Source organism: Ascaphus truei, chromosome 3 (assembly GCF_040206685.1).
Source record: "Ascaphus truei isolate aAscTru1 chromosome 3, aAscTru1.hap1, whole genome shotgun sequence".
Lineage (NCBI taxonomy): Eukaryota > Metazoa > Chordata > Amphibia > Anura > Ascaphidae > Ascaphus > Ascaphus truei.
The window spans coordinates 434806012-434833079 of NC_134485.1; the positions used below are offsets into that span (position 1 = coordinate 434806012).

At 55.3% G+C, this 27068-nt stretch overlaps 1 protein-coding gene across 1 annotated transcript in view; it reads right to left on the minus strand.

Annotated features, from left to right (window-relative positions):
- Positions 1–17666, minus strand: part of MAN1A2 (mannosidase alpha class 1A member 2) — a 163478-nt gene extending 145812 nt beyond the window's left edge. The window contains 1 exon segment of the mRNA XM_075592935.1: positions 16035–17666. Coding sequence (XP_075449050.1) covers positions 16035–16342 — 308 coding nt within the window. The 5' untranslated portion in view covers positions 16343–17666.
- Between the last annotated feature and the right edge of the window lie 9402 nt (positions 17667–27068).

Here is a 27068-nt window from a genome sequence, read left to right on the forward strand (position 1 = left end):
ACCCCCGCTGGGAGACGTTCCTGTGACCGCTCTCGCATTGTCACCGCAGTGAGGACCCGGGACCCCCGCTGGGAGACGTTCCTGTGACCGCTCTCGCATTGTCACCGCAGTGAGGACCCGGGACCCCCGCTGGGAGACGTTCCTGTGACCGCTCTCGCATTGCCACCGCAGTGAGGACCCGGGACCCCCGCTGGGACATGTTCCTGTGACCGCTCTCGCATTGTCACCGCAGTGAGGACCCGGGACCCCCGCTGGGAGATGTTCCTGTGACCGCTCTCACATTGTCACCGCAGTGTGGACCCGGGAAACCCCCCTGGGAGATGTTCCTGTGACCGCTCTCGCATTGTCACCGCAGTGAAGACCCGGGACCCCCGCTGGGAGATGTTCCTGTGACCGCTCTCGCATTGTCACCGCAGTGAGGACCCGGGACCCCCGCTGGGAGATGTTCCTGTGACCGCTCTCACATTGTCACCGCAGTGAGGACCCGGGACCCCCGCTGGGAGATGTTCCTGTGACCGCTCTCGCATTGTCACCGCAGTGAGGACCCGGGACCCCCGCTGGAAGATGTTCCTGTGACCGCTCTCGCATTGTCACCGCAGTGAGGACCCGGGACCCCCGCTGGGAGATGTTCCTGTGACCGCTCTCGCATTGTCACCGCAGTGAGGACCCGGGACCCCCGCTGGGAGATGTTCCTGTGACTGCTATCGCATTGTCACCGCAGTGAGGACCCGGGACCCCCGCTGGGAGATGTTCCTGTGACCGCTCTCGCATTGTCACCGCAGTGAGGACCCGGGACCCTCACTGGGAGACGTTCCTGTGACCGCTCTCGCATTGTCACCGCAGTGAGGACCCGGGACCCCCGCTGGGAGATGTTCCTGTGACCGCTCTCGCATTGTCACCGCAGTGAGGACCCGGGACCCCCGCTGGGAGATGTTCCTGTGACCGCTCTCGCATTGTCACCGCAGTGAGGACCCGGGACCCCCGCTGGGAGACGTTCCTGTGACCGCTCTCGCATTGTCACCGCAGTGAGGACCCGGGACCCCCGCTGGGACATGTTCCTGTGACAGCTCTCGCATTGTCACCGCAGTGAGGACCCGGGACCCCCGCTGGGAGATGTTCCTGTGACCGCTCTCGCATTGTCACCGCAGTGTGGACCCGGGACCCCCGCTGGGAGATGTTCCTGTGACCGCTCTCGCATTGTCACCGCAGTGAGGACCCGGGACCCCCGCTGGGAGATGTTCCTGTGACCGCTCTCGCATTGTCACCGCAGTGAGGACCCGGGATCCCCGCTGGGAGATGTTCCTGTGACAGCTCTCGCATTGCCACCGCAGTGAGGACCCGGGACCCCCGCTGGAAGATGTTCCTGTGACCGCTCTCGCATTGTCACCGCAGTGAGGACCCGGGACCCCCGCTGGGAGATGTTCCTGTGACCGCTCTCGCATTGTCACTGCAGTGAGGACCCGGGACCCCCGCTGGGAGACGTTCCTGTGACCGCTCTCGCATTGTCACCGCAGTGAGGACCCGGGACCCCCGCTGGGAGATGTTCCTGTGACCGCTCTCGCATTGTCACCGCAGTGAGGACCCGGGACCCTCGCTGGGAGACGTTCCTGTGACCGCTCTCGCATTGCCACCGCAGTGAGGACCCGGGACCCCCGCTGGGAGACGTTCCTGTGACAGCTCTCGCATTGTCACCGCGGTGAGGACCCGGGACCCCCGCTGGGAGATGTTCCTGTGACCGCTCTCGCATTGTCACCGCGGTGAGGACCCGGGACCCCCGCTGGGAGATGTTCCTGTGACCGCTCTCGCATTGTCACCGCAGTGAGGACCCGGGACCCCCGCTGGGAGATGTTCCTGTGACCGCTCTCGCATTGTCACCGCAGTGAGGACCCGGGACCCCCGCTGGGAGATGTTCCTGTGTCCGCTCTCGCATTGTCACCGCAGTGAGGACCCGGGACCCCCGCTGGGAGATGTTCCTGTGACCGCTCTCGCATTGTCACCGCAGTGAGGACCCGGGACCCCCGCTGGGAGACGTTCCTGTGACCGCTCTTGCATTGTCACCGCAGTGAGGACACGGGACCCCCGCTGGGAGATGTTCCTGTGACCGCTCTCGCATTGTCACCGCAGTGAGGACCCGGGACCCCCGCTGGGAGATGTTCCTGTGACCGCTCTCGCATTGCCACCGCAGTGAGGACCCGGGACCCCCGCTGGGAGATGTTCCTGTGACCGCTCTCGCATTGTCACCGCAGTGAGGAGCCGGGACCCCCGCTGGGAGATGTTCCTGTGACCGCTCTCGCATTGTCACCGCAGTGAGGACCCGGGACCCCCGCTGGGAGATGTTCCTGTGACCGCTCTCGCATTGTCACCGTAGTGAGGACCCGGGACCCCCGCTGGGAGATGTTCCTGTGACAGCTCTCGCATTGCCACCGCAGTGAGGACCCGGGACCCCCTCTGGGAGACGTTCCTGTGACCGCTCTCGCATTGTCACCGCAGTGAGGACACGGGACCCCCGCTGGGAGATGTTCCTGTGACCGCTCTCGCATTGTCACCGCAGTGAGGACCCGGGACCCCCGCTGGGAGACGTTCCTGTGACCGCTCTCGCATTGTCACCGCAGTGAGGACCCGGGACCCCCGCTGGGAGATGTTCCTGTGACCGCTCTTGCATTGTCACCGCAGTGAGGACACGGGACCCCCGCTGGGAGATGTTCCTGTGACCGCTCTCGCATTGTCACCGCAGTGAGGACCCGGGACTCCCGCTGGGAGATGTTCCTGTGACCGCTCTCGCATTGTCACCGCAGTGAGGAGCCGGGACCCCCGCTGGGAGATGTTCCTGTGACCGCTCTCGCATTGTCACCGCAGTGAGGACCCGGGACCCCCGCTGGGAGATGTTCCTGTGACAGCTCTCGCATTGTCACCGCAGTGAGGACCCGGGACCCCCGCTGGGAGACGTTCCTGTGACCGCTCTCGCATTGTCACCGCAGTGAGGACCCGGGACCCCCGCTGGGAGATGTTCCTGTGACCGCTCTCGCATTGTCACCGCAGTGAGGAGCCGGGACCCCCGCTGGGAGATGTTCCTGTGACAGCTCTCGCATTGTCACCGCAGTGAGGACCCGGGACCCCCGCTGGGAGATGTTCCTGTGACAGCTCTCGCATTGTCACCGCAGTGAGGAGCCGGGACCCCCGCTGGGAGATGTTCCTGTGACAGCTCTCGCATTGTCACCGCAGTGAGGACCCGGGACCCCCGCTGGGAGATGTTCCTGTGACAGCTCTCGCATTGTCACCGCAGTGAGGAGCCGGGACCCCCGCTGGGAGATGTTCCTGTGACAGCTCTCGCATTGTCACCGCAGTGAGGACCCGGGACCCCCGCTGGGAGATGTTCCTGTGACCGCTCTCGCATTGTCACCGCAGTGAGGAGCCGGGACCCCCGCTGGGAGATGTTCCTGTGACAGCTCTCGCATTGTCACCGCAGTGAGGACCCGGGACCCCCGCTGGGAGATGTTCCTGTGACAGCTCTCGCATTGTCACCGCAGTGAGGACCCGGGACCCCCGCTGGGAGACGTTCCTGTGACCGCTCTCGCATTGTCACCGCAGTGAGGACCCGGGACCCCCGCTGGGAGATGTTCCTGTGACCGCTCTCGCATTGTCACCGCAGTGAGGACCCGGGACCCCCGCTGGGAGATGTTCCTGTGACCGCTCTCGCATTGTCACCGCAGTGAGGACCCGGGACCCCCGCTGGGAGATGTTCCTGTGACCGCTCTCGCATTGTCACCGCAGTGAGGAGCCGGGACCCCCGCTGGGAGATGTTCCTGTGACCGCTCTCGCATTGTCACCGCAGTGAGGACCCGGGACCCCCGCTGGGAGATGTTCCTGTGACCGCTCTCGCATTGCCACCGCAGTGAGGACCCGGGACCCCCGCTGGGAGATGTTCCTGTGACCGCTCTCGCATTGTCACCGCAGTGAGGAGCCGGGACCCCCGCTGGGAGATGTTCCTGTGACCGCTCTCGCATTGTCACCGCAGTGAGGACCCGGGACCCCCGCTGGGAGATGTTCCTGTGACCGCTCTCGCATTGTCACCGCAGTGAGGACCCGGGACCCCCGCTGGGAGATGTTCCTGTGACCGCTATCGCATTGTCACCGCAGTGAGGACCCGGGACCCCCGCTGGGAGATGTTCCTGTGACCGCTCTCGCATTGTCACCGCAGTGAGGACCCGGGACCCTCACTGGGAGACGTTCCTGTGACCGCTCTCGCATTGTCACCGCAGTGAGGACCCGGGACCCCCGCTGGGAGATGTTCCTGTGACCGCTCTCGCATTGTCACCGCAGTGAGGACCCGGGACCCCCGCTGGGAGATGTTCCTGTGACCGCTCTCGCATTGTCACCGCAGTGAGGACCCGGGACCCCCGCTGGGAGACGTTCCTGTGACCGCTCTCGCATTGTCACCGCAGTGAGGACCCGGGACCCCCGCTGGGACATGTTCCTGTGACAGCTCTCGCATTGTCACCGCAGTGAGGACCCGGGACCCCCGCTGGGAGATGTTCCTGTGACCGCTCTCGCATTGTCACCGCAGTGTGGACCCGGGACCCCCGCTGGGAGATGTTCCTGTGACCGCTCTCGCATTGTCACCGCAGTGAGGACCCGGGACCCCCGCTGGGAGATGTTCCTGTGACCGCTCTCGCATTGTCACCGCAGTGAGGACCCGGGATCCCCGCTGGGAGATGTTCCTGTGACAGCTCTCGCATTGCCACCGCAGTGAGGACCCGGGACCCCCGCTGGAAGATGTTCCTGTGACCGCTCTCGCATTGTCACCGCAGTGAGGACCCGGGACCCCCGCTGGGAGATGTTCCTGTGACCGCTCTCGCATTGTCACTGCAGTGAGGACCCGGGACCCCCGCTGGGAGACGTTCCTGTGACCGCTCTCGCATTGTCACCGCAGTGAGGACCCGGGACCCCCGCTGGGAGATGTTCCTGTGACCGCTCTCGCATTGTCACCGCAGTGAGGACCCGGGACCCTCGCTGGGAGACGTTCCTGTGACCGCTCTCGCATTGCCACCGCAGTGAGGACCCGGGACCCCCGCTGGGAGACGTTCCTGTGACAGCTCTCGCATTGTCACCGCGGTGAGGACCCGGGACCCCCGCTGGGAGATGTTCCTGTGACCGCTCTCGCATTGTCACCGCGGTGAGGACCCGGGACCCCCGCTGGGAGATGTTCCTGTGACCGCTCTCGCATTGTCACCGCAGTGAGGACCCGGGACCCCCGCTGGGAGATGTTCCTGTGACCGCTCTCGCATTGTCACCGCAGTGAGGACCCGGGACCCCCGCTGGGAGATGTTCCTGTGTCCGCTCTCGCATTGTCACCGCAGTGAGGACCCGGGACCCCCGCTGGGAGATGTTCCTGTGACCGCTCTCGCATTGTCACCGCAGTGAGGACCCGGGACCCCCGCTGGGAGACGTTCCTGTGACCGCTCTCGCATTGTCACCGCAGTGAGGACACGGGACCCCCGCTGGGAGATGTTCCTGTGACCGCTCTCGCATTGTCACCGCAGTGAGGACCCGGGACCCCCGCTGGGAGATGTTCCTGTGACCGCTCTCGCATTGCCACCGCAGTGAGGACCCGGGACCCCCGCTGGGAGATGTTCCTGTGACCGCTCTCGCATTGTCACCGCAGTGAGGAGCCGGGACCCCCGCTGGGAGATGTTCCTGTGACCGCTCTCGCATTGTCACCGCAGTGAGGACCCGGGACCCCCGCTGGGAGATGTTCCTGTGACCGCTCTCGCATTGTCACCGCAGTGAGGACCCGGGACCCCCGCTGGGAGATGTTCCTGTGACAGCTCTCGCATTGCCACCGCAGTGAGGACCCGGGACCCCCTCTGGGAGACGTTCCTGTGACCGCTCTCGCATTGTCACCGCAGTGAGGACACGGGACCCCCGCTGGGAGATGTTCCTGTGACCGCTCTCGCATTGTCACCGCAGTGAGGACCCGGGACCCCCGCTGGGAGACGTTCCTGTGACCGCTCTCGCATTGTCACCGCAGTGAGGACCCGGGACCCCCGCTGGGAGATGTTCCTGTGACCGCTCTTGCATTGTCACCGCAGTGAGGACACGGGACCCCCGCTGGGAGATGTTCCTGTGACCGCTCTCGCATTGTCACCGCAGTGAGGACCCGGGACCCCCGCTGGGAGATGTTCCTGTGACCGCTCTCGCATTGTCACCGCAGTGAGGAGCCGGGACCCCCGCTGGGAGATGTTCCTGTGACCGCTCTCGCATTGTCACCGCAGTGAGGACCCGGGACCCCCGCTGGGAGATGTTCCTGTGACAGCTCTCGCATTGTCACCGCAGTGAGGACCCGGGACCCCCGCTGGGAGACGTTCCTGTGACCGCTCTCGCATTGTCACCGCAGTGAGGACCCGGGACCCCCGCTGGGAGATGTTCCTGTGACCGCTCTCGCATTGTCACCGCAGTGAGGAGCCGGGACCCCCGCTGGGAGATGTTCCTGTGACAGCTCTCGCATTGTCACCGCAGTGAGGACCCGGGACCCCCGCTGGGAGATGTTCCTGTGACAGCTCTCGCATTGTCACCGCAGTGAGGAGCCGGGACCCCCGCTGGGAGATGTTCCTGTGACAGCTCTCGCATTGTCACCGCAGTGAGGACCCGGGACCCCCGCTGGGAGATGTTCCTGTGACAGCTCTCGCATTGTCACCGCAGTGAGGAGCCGGGACCCCCGCTGGGAGATGTTCCTGTGACAGCTCTCGCATTGTCACCGCAGTGAGGACCCGGGACCCCCGCTGGGAGATGTTCCTGTGACCGCTCTCGCATTGTCACCGCGGTGAGGAGCCGGGACCCCCGCTGGGAGATGTTCCTGTGACAGCTCTCGCATTGTCACCGCAGTGAGGACCCGGGACCCCCGCTGGGAGATGTTCCTGTGACAGCTCTCGCATTGTCACCGCAGTGAGGACCCGGGACCCCCGCTGGGAGACGTTCCTGTGACCGCTCTCGCATTGTCACCGCAGTGAGGACCCGGGACCCCCGCTGGGAGATGTTCCTGTGACCGCTCTCGCATTGTCACCGCAGTGAGGACCCGGGACCCCCGCTGGGAGATGTTCCTGTGACCGCTCTCGCATTGTCACCGCAGTGAGGACCCGGGACCCCCGCTGGGAGATGTTCCTGTGACCGCTCTCGCATTGTCACCGCAGTGAGGAGCCGGGACCCCCGCTGGGAGATGTTCCTGTGACCGCTCTCGCATTGTCACCGCAGTGAGGACCCGGGACCCCCGCTGGGAGATGTTCCTGTGACCGCTCTCGCATTGCCACCGCAGTGAGGACCCGGGACCCCCGCAGGGAGATGTTCCTGTGACCGCTCTCGCATTGTCACCGCAGTGAGGAGCCGGGACCCCCGCTGGGAGATGTTCCTGTGACCGCTCTCGCATTGTCACCGCAGTGAGGACCCGGGACCCCCGCTGGGAGATGTTCCTGTGACCGCTCTCGCATTGTCACCGCAGTGAGGACCCGGGACCCCCGCTGGGAGATGTTCCTGTGACAGCTCTCGCATTGTCACCGCAGTGAGGACCCGGGACCCCCGCTGGGAGACGTTCCTGTGACCGCTCTCGCATTGTCACCGCAGTGAGGACCCGGGACCCCCGCTGGGAGATGTTCCTGTGACCGCTCTCGCATTGTCACCGCAGTGAGGAGCCGGGACCCCCGCTGGGAGATGTTCCTGTGACAGCTCTCGCATTGTCACCGCAGTGAGGACCCGGGACCCCCGCTGGGAGATGTTCCTGTGACAGCTCTCGCATTGTCACCGCAGTGAGGAGCCGGGACCCCCGCTGGGAGATGTTCCTGTGACAGCTCTCGCATTGTCACCGCAGTGAGGATCCGGGACCCCCGCTGGGAGATGTTCCTGTGACAGCTCTCGCATTGTCACCGCAGTGAGGAGCCGGGACCCCCGCTGGGAGATGTTCCTGTGACAGCTCTCGCATTGTCACCGCAGTGAGGACCCGGGACCCCCGCTGGGAGATGTTCCTGTGACCGCTCTCGCATTGTCACCGCAGTGAGGAGCCGGGACCCCCGCTGGGAGATGTTCCTGTGAGCACTCTCGCATTGTCACCGCAGTGAGGACCCGGGACCCCCGCTGGATTTTGGCCTCAGTATCATTTATACTAGATATGCACACATACACACACACACACACACACACTGCTCCCATTAACCCAGGGGTTCTCAACTCCAGTCCTGAAGACCCCACAGCAGGTCAGGTTTTCGGGATATGCCTGCTTCAGCACAGGTGGCTCCCTGCTTCAGCACAGGAGGCTCAATCAATGGCACTGTCGATGTGCTGAAGCGGAGCTCTCCTTAAAACGTGACATGTTGGGGGGCCTTGAGGACTGAAGTTGAGAACTTCTACGTTAACCCATTCACTGCCAAATGGGCCTACAATTCTACTAAGGGGTTAATCTTGAGTTAGCGGAGGGAAGAAATGCAGCAAAAACTTGCAGTCATCAGGCGGAGTTATTTAGCCATTTCCAAAAATTGCCATGGCGGCCATCTTTAACAAGCCCCGGAGATCAATAAAATGCTGTTGGAACAATATTTCTCCAGAACAGAAATGTACTTAGGGATATGAGGGGAAGGAGCGGTTCCCGTCCATGCAGCAGACTTCTTACTGCGTGGACAGCAGCGAGACTGATTAAATGCCTAATTATTCTAATGGCGCTTAATGACGGGATTCGATTTAGGTCTTTAAGGGGGGGGGAACTCTTTAAGGGGGAGGGGAAACTGTGAGCCGCTTCATGTAATCACAGTGCATGTGTGTCTCTGGGGAGGCCACGCTGGAGCCTCACCACACATTACCTCCCCAGCACAATAACCGTGTCGTTATATAGAATACCACGGAGTATCTCCAATATACAGCACCCATAAAAACACCTTACTGAACACCTTCAGTGCCAGAAGAGAAGCAACAAGTGTTAAAGGGTTAAAAGGCCCTTTCTCTTATTTCAGAGGATTCCTTTCCTGGCAAAATGAAACCAAGCCGTTGTACAACGGTGCCGAGTATCTCTGTGCACTTACAGGCCACATACATCACTTCCCTTTGTTGGAAAGATTCCATCCCCCTTACAGAAACCGGGTGACATCTCCATCTGTGGAACATGAGTAGATCCCTTTCTGTCGGGATCACTGGAATCCCGCAGATCCCTTTCTCCTGGCTACGTATCTGCCGGCCGCGTCACGCCTTCATAATCCATTGCAAACAGAGAAAGGAGGGCTGACGCCATCCTATCCCCAAAGAGATTAGCTAAAGACAGTAAAAACCCACCAACGCCATTTACCATAGAAATGTTAAAGTAAAAAATAATTGGATAAGTATTTTAATTAAGTCAAATCTGCTTAATTTAACCGATTAGATGACACTGGCCTTTGCTCACTTCTCTCCCAGGAGGGACAACCTCTGAAGCAGGAAGGAACAGGGCACCACATACACACTGCCGCACAGCGCGATTGGGGCAGGTGCGAGACACAAACCCTTGCTAGGTCTGCCGTGTTGACTTTGCACGGTGCTGTCCCGGGAGAGGAGCTACCCTGCAGTAACATGTTCTTGATTGGTGCTGGGAGGGTCCCCCTTGGGCACTGGGGTTCAGCAGCTGCAATAATTGTTATTTGGATCTGATATAACATATTGCCAGCGAGACCTCACAGTTTCACCACCTGAAGCCAACTCCAAAAAAGCTCGTTCCCCTGACAAACCGGTTTAGCTGCGCGCGCCTCCCACGGAGGCCCGGGACCTGCAGCCGCAGTGCGCACTGTTCTGTAACGCTGCCCTTGCCACCTGGCAGTAGCGCGGCGTATAAACTTTCTCCTTTCTGAACCGCAGACAGACTCCGGAAACCGGTTTGGAAAGAAGGTGACGTCTCCGAACTTTCCCTTAACAACACGAAGACGCGCGGCAAATGTTTCCCGAGGCGTCCTCTCCGGCACTTTATACCGCAGCCATCTAAAGACCTAGCCATGGGGCGGCCAACGCCAGTCCTCAAGGGCCACCAACAGGTCAGGATCTCTCTGCTTCAGCACAGGGGGCTCAATCAGTGGCTTAGTTTTCGACTGCTTCAGCACAGGTGGCTCAGTCTTTGATTGAGCCACCTGTGCTGAAGCAGGGATAGCCTTAATATCTAACCTGTTGTTGGCCCTGGAGGACTGCAATTAATGACAGGTATAAACAACTTGAAACAAATAAAACCTGGAGTGTTTTTCTTGAGAGCACCTTTGCCCCCCGGCGCAAAATGGGTTAAATGCGGCAGATTTGACGACTTGCTTCGCCCATAAAACCCTCCTGACGTTACCTTCGGTCATTTTTATGTTGCACAGAAATATTTTATGCAGAACAATTCTCCCGGGGCTCTTAAATATGACGGCACCGGCACATTTTCAGAGACAAATGTTTAATAACTGCGCCCTGGCCGCTGGAACGTGAGTGCGCGCCTTCATTTGGAGGCATATGCAGCCGCGTGCGGGTAAAATAGCGGATCCGTTTATAGTACGTATAAAAGCATTAAAAGAAATAATGCAGAACGGCCCCAAACTAGTCGCAATCAGTATTCTGTGGGGCCCGCATCGGAAACAATGATACGAAACTATACCTTCAATATCTGCCCCATACAGGTGTGTGAAAAAGAAAGTACACCCTCTTTGATTTCCATGGTTTTACATATCAAGACATAATAACAATCATCTGTTCCATAGCAGGTCTAAAAATCAGGTAAATACAACCTCAGATGAACAACACATGACATATTACATCGTGTCATGATTTATTTATCAAAAATAAAGCCAAAATGGAGAAGCCGTGTGTGAAAAACTAAGTACACCCTTACTGCTTCCATAGGAATTAAGATGCTAAGTAGCAGACAGGTGCTGCTAATCAAATGCCCTTGATTAATTGATCAGCAAGTGTGACCACCTCTATAAAAGCCGAAGTTTGGAATGGAGAAGCCATGTGTGAAAAACTAAGTACACCTTATGATTCAATAGCTTGTAGAACCACCTTTAGCAGCAATAACTTGAAGTAATCGTTTTCTGTATGACTTTATCAGTCTCTCACATCGTTGTGGAGGAATTTTGGCCCATTCTTCTTTACAACGTTGCTTCAGTTCATTGAGGTTTGTGGGCATTTATTTATGCGCAGCTCTCTTAAGGTCCAGCCACAACATTTCAATCGGATTGAGGTCTGGACTTTGACTGGGCCATTGCAACACCTTGATTCTTTTAATTTTCAGCCATTCTCTTGTAGATTTGCTGGTGTGCTTGGGATCATTGTCCTGTTGCATGACCCAATTTCGGCCAAGCTTTAGCCATCGGACAGATGGCCTCACATTTGACTCTAGAATACTTTGGTACACAGAGGAGTTAATGGTCGACTCCATGACTACAAGGTTCCCAGGTCCTGTAGCTGCAAAATAAGCCCAAATCACCCCTCCGCCACCGTGCTTGACAGTTGGTATGAGGTGTTTGTGTCGATATGCTGTGTTTGGTTTTCGCCAAACGTGGTGCTGTGCATTATGGCCAAACATCTTCACTTTGGTCTCGTCTGTCCAAAGGATATTGTTCCAGAAGTCTTGTGCTTTGTTCTGTTCAGATGCAACTTTGCAAACCTAAGCCATGCCGCCATGTTCTTTTTAGAGAGAAGAGGCTTTCACCTGGCAACCCTCCCAAACAAACCATACTTGTTCAGTCTTTTTCTAATTGTACTGCCATGAACTTTAACATTTAACATGCTAACTGAGGCCTGTAGAGTCCGAGATGTAACTCTTGGGTTTTTTGTAATTTCTCATTCAAAAGTGGAAAACATTCAAGACAGTTGCCAATCTTCCCAGGAGTGGACGTTCCAGCAAATTCACCCCAACGTCAGACCGTGCAATGCTCAGTCAATCTTTCTCACTGTAGAATGATGGACTTTAAATTGTTTGGAAATGGCCTTATAACCCTTCCCAGATTGATGGTCAGCAACAATTGCTTCTCTAAGATCATTGCTGGTGTCTTTCCTCCTTGGCATTGTGTTAACACACACCTGAATGCTCCAGACCAGCAAACTGCTAAAACGTCGGCTTTTGTAGAGGTGTTCACAATTGCTGATGATCAATTAATCAAGGGCATTTGATTAGCAGCACCTGTCTGCTACTTAGCATCTTAATTCCTATGGAAGTAGTAAGGCTGTACTTAGTTTTTTACACGTGGCTTCTCCATTTTGGCTTTATTTTTGTTAAATAAATCATGACACGGTGTAATATGTCATGTGTTGTTGTTCATCTGAGGTTGTATTTACCTAATTTTAATACCTGCTAAGGAACAGATTATTATGTCCTGATATGTAAAACCATGGAATTCAAAGAGGGTGTACTTTCTTTTTCACACAACTGTATCTGGTGACAGAATGGGCAGAAATACACAGCAAGTGGGTACCAAATAAAGGTGGCTGGGACTTCTAGCAGTGAAAGGGTTAAAAAAGAAAGTCCTAGCAGACGAGTTTCTGTGGGGGAGTTAGTGAGGCTCCAATACTAGATTCTGCCGAGACCAAGAAATGAGAAGTAAATCAGACGGGTTCTGCAGCCTCAGCACCTCAAACGGAGATTGTGTGAGCTGCCAGAGCAGCTCACCTTGTAACCACAGGGCCGTGCACCTAAACCTCCCCCACCAGCACACACACACAGGGCCGTGCACCCCCCTCCCCCCCCAGCACACACACGGGGCCGTGCACCCCCCTCAGCACACACACGGGGGCCGTGCACCCCACTACCCAGGACACACACGGGGACCGTGCACCCCGCCCAGCACACACGGGGCCGTGCACCCCCCCCCCCCCAGCACACACACGGGGCCGTGCACCCCCCTCAGCACACACACGGGGACCGTGCACCCCTCCCAGGACACACACGGGGCCGTGCACCCCCCTCAGCACACACACGGGGGCCGTGCACCCCACTACCCAGGACACACACGGGGGCCGTGCACCCCGCCCAGCACACACACGGGGGCCGTGCACCCCACTACCCAGGACACACACGGGGGCCGTGCACCCCGCCCAGCACACACACGGGGCCGTGCACCCCCCTCAGCACACACACGGGGCCGTGAACCCCCCCATCACACACACGGGGGCCTTGCACCCCCCTACCCAGCACACACACGGGGGCCGTGCACCCCAGCACACACAGGGCAGTGCACCCCAGCACACACAAAGGCGGTGCACCTCCACCAGCTGTGCTCCATCCCTCCTTCACCTCCCAGCACATACAGTGACGGAGCTGTGCTCACCCCCACCAGCACACATGGGGGCCATGCTCCCCCCTCCCCCAGCACACGGGCCGTGCTCTCCCCCCGCCAGTACACACGGGGGCCGTGCCCTCCCCCCGCCAGCACACATGGGGGCCGTGCTCTCTTCCCCCCACCCAGGGCTAGAAAGTATTAGGGATAAGCAATCACACACTGCAATCAGTTCTTCCCTATGCCACGTCTAGCTGCTCTGTGTAAGGAAAGAGCTCGCTGGAAATATCAATCCTCCAAGCGGGCGGGAGGCTGGGAGTGACGCACCCTGTGTGTGTTCACTTGTATGCCAATACCCAGGAGCCCGGCCTGCTGTGTAAATGTCTGGCATGGGTCAGCGTATCTGGGAACACATGCATGCTGCCCTGTGCCGTCATTAACAGTGGGCAGAAGACAACGTGACAAAACCCTTTTATTCTAGTGTCTCCTTGTGTTTATAACCAGCGCCTCGCTCAGACTGGGGAGGGAAATATCCGAGTGTCTTCCCATTCCTTAGCTCCGAGGCTGCACAGCGAATGCATGCATAGGATGCGAGAAAATAACATGCCATGTGCTCAGGTGCCAGCCATTACCCAGAATCCTTCCCTGCAAGCTAATCTGCGTGGCGATACGTGCCAGTGGAGTTTGTATGCACAGGCCTCCCACGTCCCTCACTCGCGCGCACTTATTTAATAAAACAGGGCGTTCTTATTCAGAAGGGAGCAGGGGAAACGTGTTGTGTCACACACACACACACACACACACACACACACACTAAGGGGAATGAGTGTCTGCCCCAGAGAGCTCACATGGGAAGGGGACTTGTTGGGAGGCCCAGTCAGTACGGGAAGGACTAAGTGCGGTGTGTCACTTTCACATATAGACCCTGTGATCAAACAGAACTGAGGCCCAGGAAAGGGCGCTATGCGGAGCTCCTTAGCACCCCTTAGTGAATCTGGGCATAGCTGTAAGTGTGGTGATCCTCCAGGTGATAACATTGAAGTGATCTGCGATATGGAAAACGTTGGGTATCTCAGCACTAATCCTGGTGCTAACACGTGATATCAGACAGACGGCGGCACTACTTAATCCGGCATACTCAGTCATGCTTCATATTACAGCACTGACTGTTTTCATAGTGAAGGGGACACCCCATGAATTCCCTCCCGCGATGTGCGCCTGTGGCCCAGCTTAGCTCACCAAGGCCTATGGCACTTACTCCTACGAGTGGCAGTGAGAGGGTCGGTGTTTTGCTCTTGCAGCCCGAGTGTTTCCGGCATCGATCCGTCTGCTGTTCTGGTCAGAGGATGAGGGTGATGGGAAGAGATTAGCATGTGGTGAGTGTCCTCCCTTGGTCCTCAGGAGGCCTGTAACTACTTTAACTGCAGGCGGGTGTAGAATGGATGCCGGAGGAATGCCCTCCTGTGTAACTTCTTCCTCACCCTCCCGGAGACCATCATACACGCAGCTTTTCCTTACTAACTCTCACATCTCTGTCCCTCTCACAGAGTAAGCTCTTCCTTGGCTTTTTTTCTTAGCCCTGCTGTCCCTAAAGAATTACAGGTGTCATCAAATGCTCTATATTCCCCCAGCCACATGCAATCTACTGATCTACTGATCCCATTAGATTTTCATTCACTCACCATTGCTGCCCCGTAATTTTGCCCCCCCGCACCCCCCCAGACACCCCGGTGTAAAGTTTGCAGCTTACGTACATGTTTTCAGGATGATAGAATGAACGGTATGTATGAGAAACGGCATCTATAAGAACGTCACATCTATTCTCTGCCACAGCAGAGGGCTGCTCACTGACACATTGGGCATTACAGATGTATGGCCTCCTAGCTAATCTGTCTGTACAGGGTGACAGGGTAAAATAGGAAATCTGTCCACCCCGCTGCAGTGTGATATGATAAAACAGACAGCGGAGGGTGACTGCTGTAGTCTGCCACACAGAGCTGGGAGACATATTGACACAGGCTGAAAGAATCTGTGGTCTCCAGTCCGCAGGTCATGAGGGGACGTTTCGCCCGTACAATTTGTCCCGACACATGATACACAGACTCGCACGGACAGAAAGGGGCCGCTGAATAAATGACACCGTCCTCTCTTAGCACTAGGCTTCTTGCCAATTAAATTCTCCTTAGCCAGTGAATTACCATGGTGGGATTAAAGGAAATCCTCTGGAAGCACATGGAGTCAGTCACCTACCTGCACAGGAGTTACAATCCATAACTCTGCCCGCGCCATCAGATGCAATATCACATTAGGAGATAGACCAATAATTACACACACCAAAAACCTCTCTTTGGCAACAAGAATTAGGCGTTGAACACCCTCTGACAATGTCCATGCAAGGCCACACAACAGCTCAGAGTTTACTCAAAGCTAATGCTATGCAGGTGGTACTAGGAAATGGTAACCCAAGTACTAATCAAGGTGTCCTACTGGACCAACACAAATATTACTAACCCAGCTTCTCCGTGCCTGAGTGCTCTCAGAACCAGGCGGTGATGGCGCATATTTATTAAGCAGTCTTCTGCCATGAGACCTGTCACATATAGAGACACCTTACAGTTTATTGACTTGATTCAGCTGGAGGGGTTTTATGGCAGATGACTGCTTAGTAAATGCATGTGTCTACATTGCAATAAGACTACAAAGTGGCCAATTTCACCATCATAATGATCATGCATCTTGACCCCCTAGGCCCCTTATCAGCCTCCTCCCGGGTCTGCCCACCTTGCCTACCTGTGCCGGTGCTCGTCGTGCCCTTGCCCGTGAATTAGGAAGCTCCCAGAGTTCTTGTCTCCTTTGTTCGAGTCTATGTGGGGAATCAGCACATCCTCTAGGCCCAGGTCGAAGCGTTTGTGCTTGGAGGAGTCGGGGAGGAAAAAGAAGGCCCCAAAACACAGGGTGATGAAGGCACTGAGGATGAGGAGCAGGATGAACTTCTCCGAGAGCCTCAGGGTAGCCCGGTGGTGGGGGATAGAAGAGGTCCCTAGGTTCAGGGCTGGGATCCGGCGCCCGGACAAGGGGAGCAGAGCAGGGGTGGTCATTCTGTTAGTGAAAGTGATGTCAATCCAGATGAAGAGCAGGTATCATGTTATACCAAATGTACAATGCATTTAGGGCCCCTTCCGAGCCGATCCTGGCAGGCTGGAGCGTATGATTAAAGCCCTTCAACAATACGTTGTGCATGGAAACGATACAAACAGCTGTGGTTATGTCACCACAGTCACCAGGCTCTACCCTTCGGTTTCTCCGGTTTATTAATCCCCGGGCTGGCAGAAACCCGTCTCCTTAGCCTCTCCTCCCACCCTCCCCCCAACACCCCGGTGCCAGCTGGACCGATTCTCCTAGGATAAACTATGCAAGTGACTGCAATGCCAGCTTCCCGGATCACCAGCTTCTGACTCCCTGGCAAACAGGAGCCATGCCGGTGACTTCTTAGAGAGAGACAAGTGCCACAGGGGAAAAAGCCAAGTGCCACAGGGGAAAAGCCAGTTGCCGCTGCTAGACAGGTAATAATAAACTGATAAGAGATCAATATAAAAACTAAGAGACAATAATATGAAGCTGATAGAGAGATAAGGGGAATGGGAGGGGAGGGTCACTGCTACATTATGGATGGGTGACAGCTCTTGGTCCCGCTGCTGATCGTGTCACAGGAGGAGATGCTCCCAGGCCATGTGGAGGTCCCAGCAATGACCACCGGGCAGGAATGAGAGGCCCCTGGGTAAGGGGCAGCAGTGACCCCCGGGCAGGAATGAGAGGCCCCTGGGTAAGTGGCAGCAGTGACCCCCGGGCAGGAATGAGAGGCCCCTGGGTAAGGGGCAGCAGTGACCCCCGGGCAGAGAGGCCCCTGGGTAAGGGGCAGCAGTGACCCCCGGGCAGAGAGGCCCCTGGGTAAGGGGCAGCAGTGACCCCCGGGCAGAGAGGCCCCTGATTAAGGGGCAGCAGTGACCCCCGGGCAGAGGCCCCTGGGTAAGGGGCAGCAGTGACCCCCGGGCAGGGAGGCCCCTGGGTAAGGGGCAGCAGTGACCCCCGGGCAGAGAGGCAGCAGTTCCCCGGGCAGAGAGACCCCTGGGTAAGGGGCAGCAGTGACCCCCGGGCAGGAATGAGAGGCCCTTGGGAGACAGGGGGATGCTGGCTGCCGGTCAGGGGCCGGTGTCTCGGTGCTCCGGAGGTAAGGGGCCGGTGTCCAGGTGTCGGTAAGCTGTGCCGGTCAGGGGACGGTGTGACGGTGCCCCGGAGGTAAGGGGGACGGTGTCTCGGTGCGGGTAAGCTGTGCCGCTCTCCTCCGGGCTCCGCCTCCCGCTCAGACGTTAAACGTTACCGGCGCCATCTTGGCCGGGGAGGGAGGGGGCGGGGCGAGGAGGTGGATGCCATGGAGACGCGGAGGCCCGAGCGACCAATTAGCGGCTAAGATGAGGTGGGGCTGAGAAAGAGGCTTGGAACGCGTCACTTCCGGGCACGTGCGGTCCAGGGGTCTCTAGACATGGGTTGGTGGATGGAATGGATGGCTGGAATGGGTGGGTGGATGAATGGTTGGAATGGGTGGGTGGATGGAGGGGTGGATGGAGGGGTGGGTGAAGGGATGGAGGGGTGGGTGAAGGGATGGAGGGGTGGGTGAAGGGATGGAGGGAGGGAGGGATGGGTAGATGTGCTCAGCACCTAAACAGAGACCCTAAGTGTCACAGCAGCACTGTGTCTGCAGGCTGGAGATAATGCTGTACTGTGGCTGCTCATGTTATATAGAAGTAAATCAGGCTGTGTAGCTGTTAACACTGCTAATATATAATAATAATGGGAAAGATCTGTTGACTCGCTGATTTTCAGTGGCAGCAACTTCAAAGACTAACGTTTTAGTCTCATGCAAATAGGTTATTTGCAATGTAAATAGAGAAGCTGCCAAGTAACTCCTCCTGAGCATGATCTGTAACACGTCATTGTGCAACAAACATTACCTACCATAGTGTCTTTTTTTATGTGTTTGTATATACTGTACTTCTATACACAAAGTCTCAACGTGGCAGGGATGAGGCAACCAGTGTAGTTGCTTCAACCGTACTTTGCTAACTTTGTCATATACTGTAGCACTTTTTTCTCAAGGGGGCTCAAAGGAGACTGTAAGCGCTTCATAATTACATTATAATACAGTAAGCAGCACATAGGAATATTTACAGACATAGGTCCTGCCCAGGTTACAGGATTTTGGTGCCTGAGGTACAGGGAGTTGGTCACAAGGAGCTGACACTTGGAATTGAACCAGGCTCCCCCGATTCAAACTCTGTGTCATTGTTCTTTACTCACTCCTTACTTACGCCACAACTCCCTCATAGCTACCATCTCATGTCTTCTTCTCACATCCTCTTTTCCTCTGTGAGGGTGATAAGTGGTTTACACGTGAATGAAAGGGAAGAATGGATCAGCAGCAGGTCTCATGATATTGATGTGGGGCCTTTTAAATCACCCCTGCCATATAAAGCTGCTCCCTCATCCAAGCTTTGTCACTGACACCTGCCCCTTCCCCCCAAGGATAGGGCAGTTATAGTAAGTAGGTCCGTGGTCCTCCGCCCCCCCCCATGCAGAGAACGCACTGCTCCTGTCACACAGTTTCCCACGAGGACAGTCCGGCCGGCATGGTGCTTCCGGCTTGGCAAGTTGATGAGTCCGGCCGGCGTGGTGCTTCCGGCTTGGCTAGTTGATGAAGCCGCCTGCCTGCTGTAAGCACAGGTTGGCTGAGCAGAGTTACAGGGGCTGTATCTGTGCCCAGCAGCACAATGTGCTACTGTATAACCTGCTCGGGGGCCTGCTTATTAACTCCTTCCTGCCAGCGCCTCAGTCCCACTTAGTAACAGCGTACTTTGGGTTTCCCCTACGAAGCAATGTACGGCTATGTCCCATTTATCAGGGAAGGAACATCTGTTGGATTTGCAACACCGTAACAATCCCCGCGGCGCATAACATTGTGACTGTATATTGCATAGTTTCAGGTAGAAAATCACACAGGCCCAGATCCACTAAATGGTGCTTTAGCATTACATAACACCTCTTCATTCGAATTGTGTCAGGATCCGTGATCCGCGACGCGATCAGCGCACTCCTCACTTACCCCAACCCGTGGTCGGGCCCCCCGCTCCTTCCGTCATCCATGACACTTCTCTTCTCCTGGGACCAGCCGCCATGCTAGGCGCACGCGTGCCCACCCCGCACGGAGGTTATTACTACCATCTCCGGTCCCGCCTCCAGACTCCGCCCACACGGAAACTTCGTCAGCGCGCGCATGAGCCGCGTCATCTCCACCTCTGGGATCCTCCCCACACTTGTCTCCTGCACCGTATCCTCCTATCGCTCTCACTCTCTCCGAAACGCCTCCTCCAGCCTGTTACCTCATTGGTCCCTGTGTCCTATATGTGCTCCGCCGTCCCACTGGCAAATCAGCTGAGCATAAACCTTCCTATGTGTGAAGAGTTCACTGCTACCCTTGCCTCCACAGTCTTGTCTTGCATTCCGGTTCCTAGTTCCTCTGTTTCAGATATTCTTCTGGACTCCGCTCTTCTAAACTCCTGACCTCGGCTAGCAACGACGATCCGCATCTCTGCAACCCCAACCTCGGCAAAGTACCACGACGATCCGCATCTCTGCAGCCCTGACCACGGCTAAGTACCTTCAACCCAGACCTCGGCAAGTGTCTCTGACCATCCATACCTCTCCAAGCCCGACCCGGCTACCTCGACCTATCTACACTGCAGACGCACCCACGCGGCTGTGGGTTGGTGTTAAATACAATCCCCACCTCGGCCTCGTGGTCATGCCTTGTTTGTGGTGAGCACTCCGTTATAGCATGCTCAGCCCCCAAACATGGACCCCGCTGAGGTGGGGCGAGTCTTGAGCACACACGCCAGCATGTTTTCTAGAAATTGTAGAGAATAGAAGAAGCACACAAAAGATTTTAAATTGAGTCCAAAGACTTCTGTTGTATTCAATCCCTCAGAGCAAGTGTATACAGTGAAGTTTCACGACTCACTTGTCCTTTCCTCACACCACACCAGTGTGTTTTCTAAAATTGAAAAATATTTAGAACAGAACGGCTGTCGCATGGACACACTGCAACAGGACCTCCTGTCTCTTACTGACTGGGCGCAAGCCCCTCTTCCTAATCCTGTCCCTTCAGGGCCTTCTGCTGCAACTCTACCTTCTATATCTATGAGCTCGACTTCTGAACCCCGACATCCCACACCCAACCGTTATAGTGGCGACCTATATGAGTGCCGGGGCTTTTTGAATCAATGTTTCATACAGTTCGAACTAATGCCTTCTCGATTCTTTTATCAAAGATCCAAGGTGGCGTACATTATCTCGCTACTCACCGATGATGCCCTGACCTGGGCTTCTCCCATCTGGGAGAAAAGATCTGACCTTTCACATTGGGAACACTTTCTACCTCCCCTACCAAAGAGAGGCCATTGTCAACCAGGATCTTTGTACCTGTTACACTGACCGGCGAGAACTTCCACACCACCGCTTTAGCCTTTGTAGATTCATTGACCAGGGCTTCGCTGAGAGGAATAACATCCCCCTCGTCCGCAAGAAATGCCCTGTAGGGTTGGAAGCTATTGATGGTCAACAACTGCAACCGGCATTTATCTCTTTACAGACCACTCTCTTTCATTTACGTAAAGGTGAAGACCATATGGAAGAGATCCAGCTGGATGTCATCCATACTCCATCGGTTGACGTGTACTTGGCCTCCCGTGGCTCCAACTTCACAACCCATCTATTGATTGGACTGACAAGGAACCTGTTCTGTGGAGCACTTCATGTTCTAACAATTGTGCAGTGCTCGTCAAAAGTATATGCAGGGTTGCTGCTCCTAAAGAAGAGAAGGTAACTTTGCCCGAGGCTTACACCGATTTTCATGATGTTTTTGATAAAGCAAGATCGGAGCTTCTGCCACCTCATTGTGCCTTCGATTGTCCTATTGACCTGCTACCCGGTTCTGTACCTCCTAGGGGAAGCTTATATCCACTTTCCCTTCCAGAGACTACAGCCATGAAGGAATACATTCAAGAAAATTCACTAAAGGGGTTTATTCGGAAATCTTCGTCTCCAACCGCAGCAGGCGTCTTCTTCTTGAAGAAAAAGGATGGATCTCTACAAACCTGTATCGATTACAGAGCTCTTAACAAGATCACCATCAAAAACCGTTACCCTTTGCCATTGATTTCGGAACTCTTCGATCGCCTCCAAGGGACCACCATCTTCACTAAACTGGACCTGCGTGGGGCCTACAATTTGGTAAGAATTCGCCAAGGTGACGAATGGAAAACGGCTTTCAATACTCAAGATGACCATTATGAATACCTCGTCATACCCTTCGGCCTCTGTAATGCCCCGGCCATCTTCCAAGAGTGCGTTAATGACATCTTCAGGGACCTGCTCAATCAGTTTGTTATCGTCTATTTGGGTGGCATAATGATTTTTTCTAAGTCTTCACAGGAACATGTCGGCCATGTCAAAGAGGTACTGTTACGCCTACATGAGAACCATTTGTTCGCCAAGCTGGAAAAGTGTCAGTTCCACCAAACCTCCACAGCAGTTCTCGGATACATCATTTCTGACACTGGTCACACCATCGATCCAGCTAAGGTGATGGTGGTCCTGGATTGGCCTCGCTCCACTACTCTCAAGGCTGTACTGCACTTTCTGGGCTTTGCGAATTACTACCGCAGGTTCATTCAAAATTTCTTTTCTGCGGTAGCTCCCAGTACAGCCTTAATGAAGAAAGGTTGCGGATCCTACTTCATGGTCGCCGGTGGCTAGCCAAGCCTTCGATCATCTAAAAAACGCTTACGTTTCTGCACCCATCCTCATACATCCGGATCCCAAACTACTGCTCACCTTGGAAGTGGATGCATCAGACGTCGGGGCCGGGGCTATCCTGTCTCACAGAAGGACTCTTCAAGCCAGACTTCGTCCGTGTGCCTTTTTCTCGAAAAAAAAATTCTCCAGCCGAACAAAATTATGTGAGGATTCGGGGATCGCGGCGCTCACAGCGCGACCCCTCCTCACCTCCTTTACCTCCTGCTGCTGCCGTGGTGCGTCCCCCTCGCCGGCGCCGGTCATCTCCCGCTGCCCTGGGGGTTCCCCGCCGTCTCAGGCGGTCCGCCTCTGCCCCGCGGCCGCCTCTCTCATGCAGCTGCCATTTGTCCCGGGCGAGCGCGTGGACAGCGCGCGCCGGGTGAAGATAATTTATTTACTGCACTAGCAGTGAAACCACGCCCCCAACTGATGTACAGGCTATTTCCCCAGACCAAGTAGAAAAATAAGGCAGTGCACTGCCCAAAGTAACAGGAGGAGGCTCACGGTTTTTAGCAACAAAAAAATAGATTTATTACATAAAAAGTGGACAAAGGGCCCCCCCTAGGCCGCAGCAGGGGTCCACCAACTAGTTTCAGGCAAAAATGCCCTTTATCAAGACACCTTGCCTGAAACCTTGTTGGTGGACCCCTGCTGCGGCCAAGGGGGGACCCTTTTGTCCACTTTTTATGTAATAAATCTATTTTTTTGTTGCTAAAAACCGTGAGCCTCCTTCTGTTACTTTGGGCAGTGCACTGCCTTATTTTTCTACTTGTTCCTGCCAGCACCTGGGAGGTTGCACGCCTATGGAGATTGGATACTCCAGGAGAAACTGAGTGAGTTCACTTTGTGGCTCGCTGTACCCCTTTTTTCTCTGATATATGGGACGTTGGTCTGTACTATTTATTTATGGTGCCTCTGGCACTAGGTACTAGTCCCCTAACCCTATTAGGGCTTCGTTATGCTATATGCTTACATTGAAGGAGTTTATCCTAAACCTCAGTTTATTATGCCAAACAGGACTTATTTTTTCTGATGCACTGGCTTTCTACACAACTATTTCCCCAGACCAAACTTACTCACCTGCCTGCCAATCAGGGGGACCTATCCAAGACAGCTCCATGCGCTCCTCCAGGTCTGCCCCCGCTTCTGATTGGTCAGCCGCACTTTATATTGCCTGTCCTGCCACTCACTCATTGCTCGACATAGTCTCCGCTTGCGGATATCTACTCTGGCACTTCTCTCTTCATTCACTCAGGTCACGACTCGGCTTGGCGGACGGCAATCTCTGTCTCACGACCCCTGCTTGGACACCGACCTTCCGGAATTCTCCTATCCCTGACCTTGGCTAACAGCAACGACTACGACTCTTCTTTACCGGAATCGGCAAGTATTGCTATAGCTATCACCACCTGGCCTGGCAACGCCTAAAACACCACACTCCGGACACGCTCCTTTTGCTGCGGTGTGTGCACATATACGTCCCCACCTCAGTAATAGGGACGGGTGGTCTGCGGGCAGCACCGGCGTAACAAATTATGACGTCGGTAACCGGTAACTTCTAGCTATCAAGTTAGCTCTAGAAGAATGGAGACATCTTTTAGAAGGCACAGAGAGCCCTTATCACCATCCTGACCGACCACAAGAACTTACTCTACATCGAGAGCGCTCGTCGCCTAGGGGCTCGACAAGCCCAGTGGTCGCTTTTCTTTTCCTTTTCAATTATATTATTTCTTTCCTACCTGGTTCAAAAACGTGAACGTCGATGCCCTCTCCCATCAGTTTGTGGTGGACGACAAGACCGAAGATCGTCAGGAAACCATCCTTCCCTCTAAATACGTACTTTCCGCTAACACCTTTGATGCCTTGAGAGAGGATGTACAAGATCAGTCCCACATCCCAAAAGGTCTCGAAGTTCCTGAAGGGCGATTCTTTACCTCACCACCTAATCAGAGGAAGGTTCTTGAATGGGGTCATTCTTCCAAGTCATCTGGACATCCTGGTACCCGAAGAACCACCGACCTTGTGGAGCGGACCTTTTGCGGCATGCAGAAGGACATTAAGGAATTTGTTGCTGCATGCTCGACATGTGCTCAGATTAAGACTGCTCAGAACAAACCACCAGGACTCCTTCAACCTCTTCCCGGAGCGTCCATGAACACATCTGTCTATGAACTTCATAGTAGAACTGCCCGTGTCTAAAGGGATGAACACCATCTTAGTAATGGTAGACAGATTTTCTAAGCAGTCCCACTTTATCCCATTGAAAGGTCTTCCCAACTCTCCCAAACTGGCAGACATCTTGTCAAAGAAATTTTCCGCCTCCATGGTGTGCCTCAGGTCATCGTCTTTAATCGTGGGTCACAGTTTATTTCAAAGTTCTGCCGTTCCTTCTCACAGCAATTAGGTATATCTCTACATTTTTCTTCGAGTTATCATCCCCAAACCAACGGTCAAACAGAGCGAACCAACCAGTCACTGGAGCAGTATATTCGCTGTTTCGTCTCGGACACCCAGGATGACTGGACTGACCTTCTTCCTTGGGTCGAGTTCGCGCTCAACAATCTGGCAATGAATCCACCATGGAGTCGCCTTTCTTCGTTAATTATGGGTTTCACCCGTCTCTCCGGCCCATCGCCACACCCAGTTCTGGGGTACCGGCAGCAGGCACCAGAATTCTTTGGCTACAGAATTCATGGAAAAGAATCCAGCAGAATCTTACCAGGGCAACTTCTAGACAGAAGACACAGGCAGACCGTCACTGTAGGAGCATTCAAGAGTTCAACCCGGGAGACAGGGTGTGGTTGTCTTCAATGAATATACGTCTCAAAGTTCCCACTCTAAAATTAGCACCAAGGTTCATCTAACCCTATTCCGTCATGGAGAAGATCAACCCGGTGGCATACCGTCTGCGCCTTCCTCCTATGAGGATTCCGTCTGTTTTCCATGTCTCCCTGCTGAAGCCGGCCATCCGGGATCCTCACTTCCCCAACTAATCCTCGTCTCTGACTCCTCTCCTTGTACAGGGCCAACTGGAGTACGAGGTCCAGTCCATCTAGGACTCCAGGATTTTCAGGGGGCTGATACAGTATCTTGTACATTGGAGGGCTTTGGACCTGAGGAACGGTCCTGGGTTCCTCGCCACCGTCTTCATGGCCCCAGGCTTGTCCGGCTCTTCCACACCAAATATCTGCAGAAGCCCTCGCTAAGACACCCGGAGGTCGTTCCTGAGGGGGTGAGGAACTGTCAGGATCCGTGATCCGCGACTCGCGGGGGCGCACTTGTCACCACCAACCAGTGATTGGGCCCCCCGCTCCTTCCGTCACCCATGACACTAATCTTCCTTCTCCTGGGACTAGCCGCCATGCTAGGCACATGCGCGCATCCCATTAATACCATCTCCGGTCCCGCCACCAGACTCCGCCCACGCAGCAACATCATCATGCGCACGGTCAGCGCAGGCACGAGCCGCGTAATCTCTCCACCTCTGGGATCCTCTCCACACCTGTCTCCTTCACCGTATCTTATCGCTCTCACTCTCTCTGACGCACCTCCTCCAGCCTGTTAGCTCATTGGTCACTGTGTCCTATATATTCTTAGCCATCCCACTGGCAAATCGGCTGAGCATAAACCTTCCTATGTGTGAAGAGTTCACTGCTACCCTTGCCTCCACAGTCTTGTCTTGCATTCCGGTTCCTAGTTCCTCTGTTTCAGACATTCTTCTGGACTCCGCTCTACTAAACTCCTGACCTCGGCTACGAACGACGATCCGCACCTCTCCAACCCCAACCTCGGCAAAGTACCACGACGATCCGCATCTCTGCAACCCTGACCACGGCTGAGTACCTTCAACGATTTAACCCTCTCCAATCCAGACCTCGGCAAGTATCTCGGACCATCCATACCTATCCAACCCCAACCTGGCCACCTCCACCTATCTACACTCCAGATGCGCCAACGCGGCTCTGGGTTGGTGTTATATATCAATCCCCACCTCGGCCTCGCGTCACGCCTTGTTTGTGGTGAGCACTCCGTTACAAATGGGATTAAACCTAAGCACTGTTTAGAGAATATGGGCTAAAACCAGAAGGCAAAATCATTGATACATACCTTTCTTATAGCAGGGCCTGGGTAGGTGATTGACAGTGTGTGCTAACACAGCATATTTCTATGGTTTGTACTCATGAATGATATTGATATTGGACAGACCCTAAACGCTGCTGCCAGAATCACTTTACTCTTTCTTAAAGCGTCTCCCCTGCTGAAATCCCTCTCCTGGCTTCCTATCAAATCCCATATCACACACTCAATTCTCTTCCTCACTTATAAAGCTTTACACCCGAGGTGGGCAACCCTGTCGCCATTCGCCACTTGGCAATCAATGTGTGGCGAATTTTAAATGCCCAGTGTGAGTTAATGAGAAGCGTGGTGGCAAGCGCGAGTCCCCCGGCAAGCGCGAGTCCCCCGGCAAGCGCGAGTCCTGCGGCAAGCGAGAGTCCCCCAGCAAGTGAGAGTGCGGCGGCAGCGGTGGCGCCTGATGGCAGCATTAGTGCTGAGGGGACAGGCCGCCGATGGTGGCCGCGAAACAAGTGGTGAGTGGAGGAGAGAGAACCAATGAGAGAACGGCAGGTGCGTAGCACACACCCCGGCGGCGACCGACTCGTGTTCCGGTCCTGTCTGCCAGCTAAGTAAGGTAAGGAAGCAAGGAGCTGGCTCGAGATGATCATGATCTTGGGGGGGAGGAGGGGTGATGATGATGGGAAATTGGGAAATGAGAGGATGATTATGGGGGGAAGAGAGATGATAATGAGGGTGGTGAGATGATGAGGGGGGTGAAATGAGATTATATGGTGATGATGTGGGGAAATGAGATCATGATGATGATGAGGGTGGTGAGGAGATGATGATGAGGGGGATAAA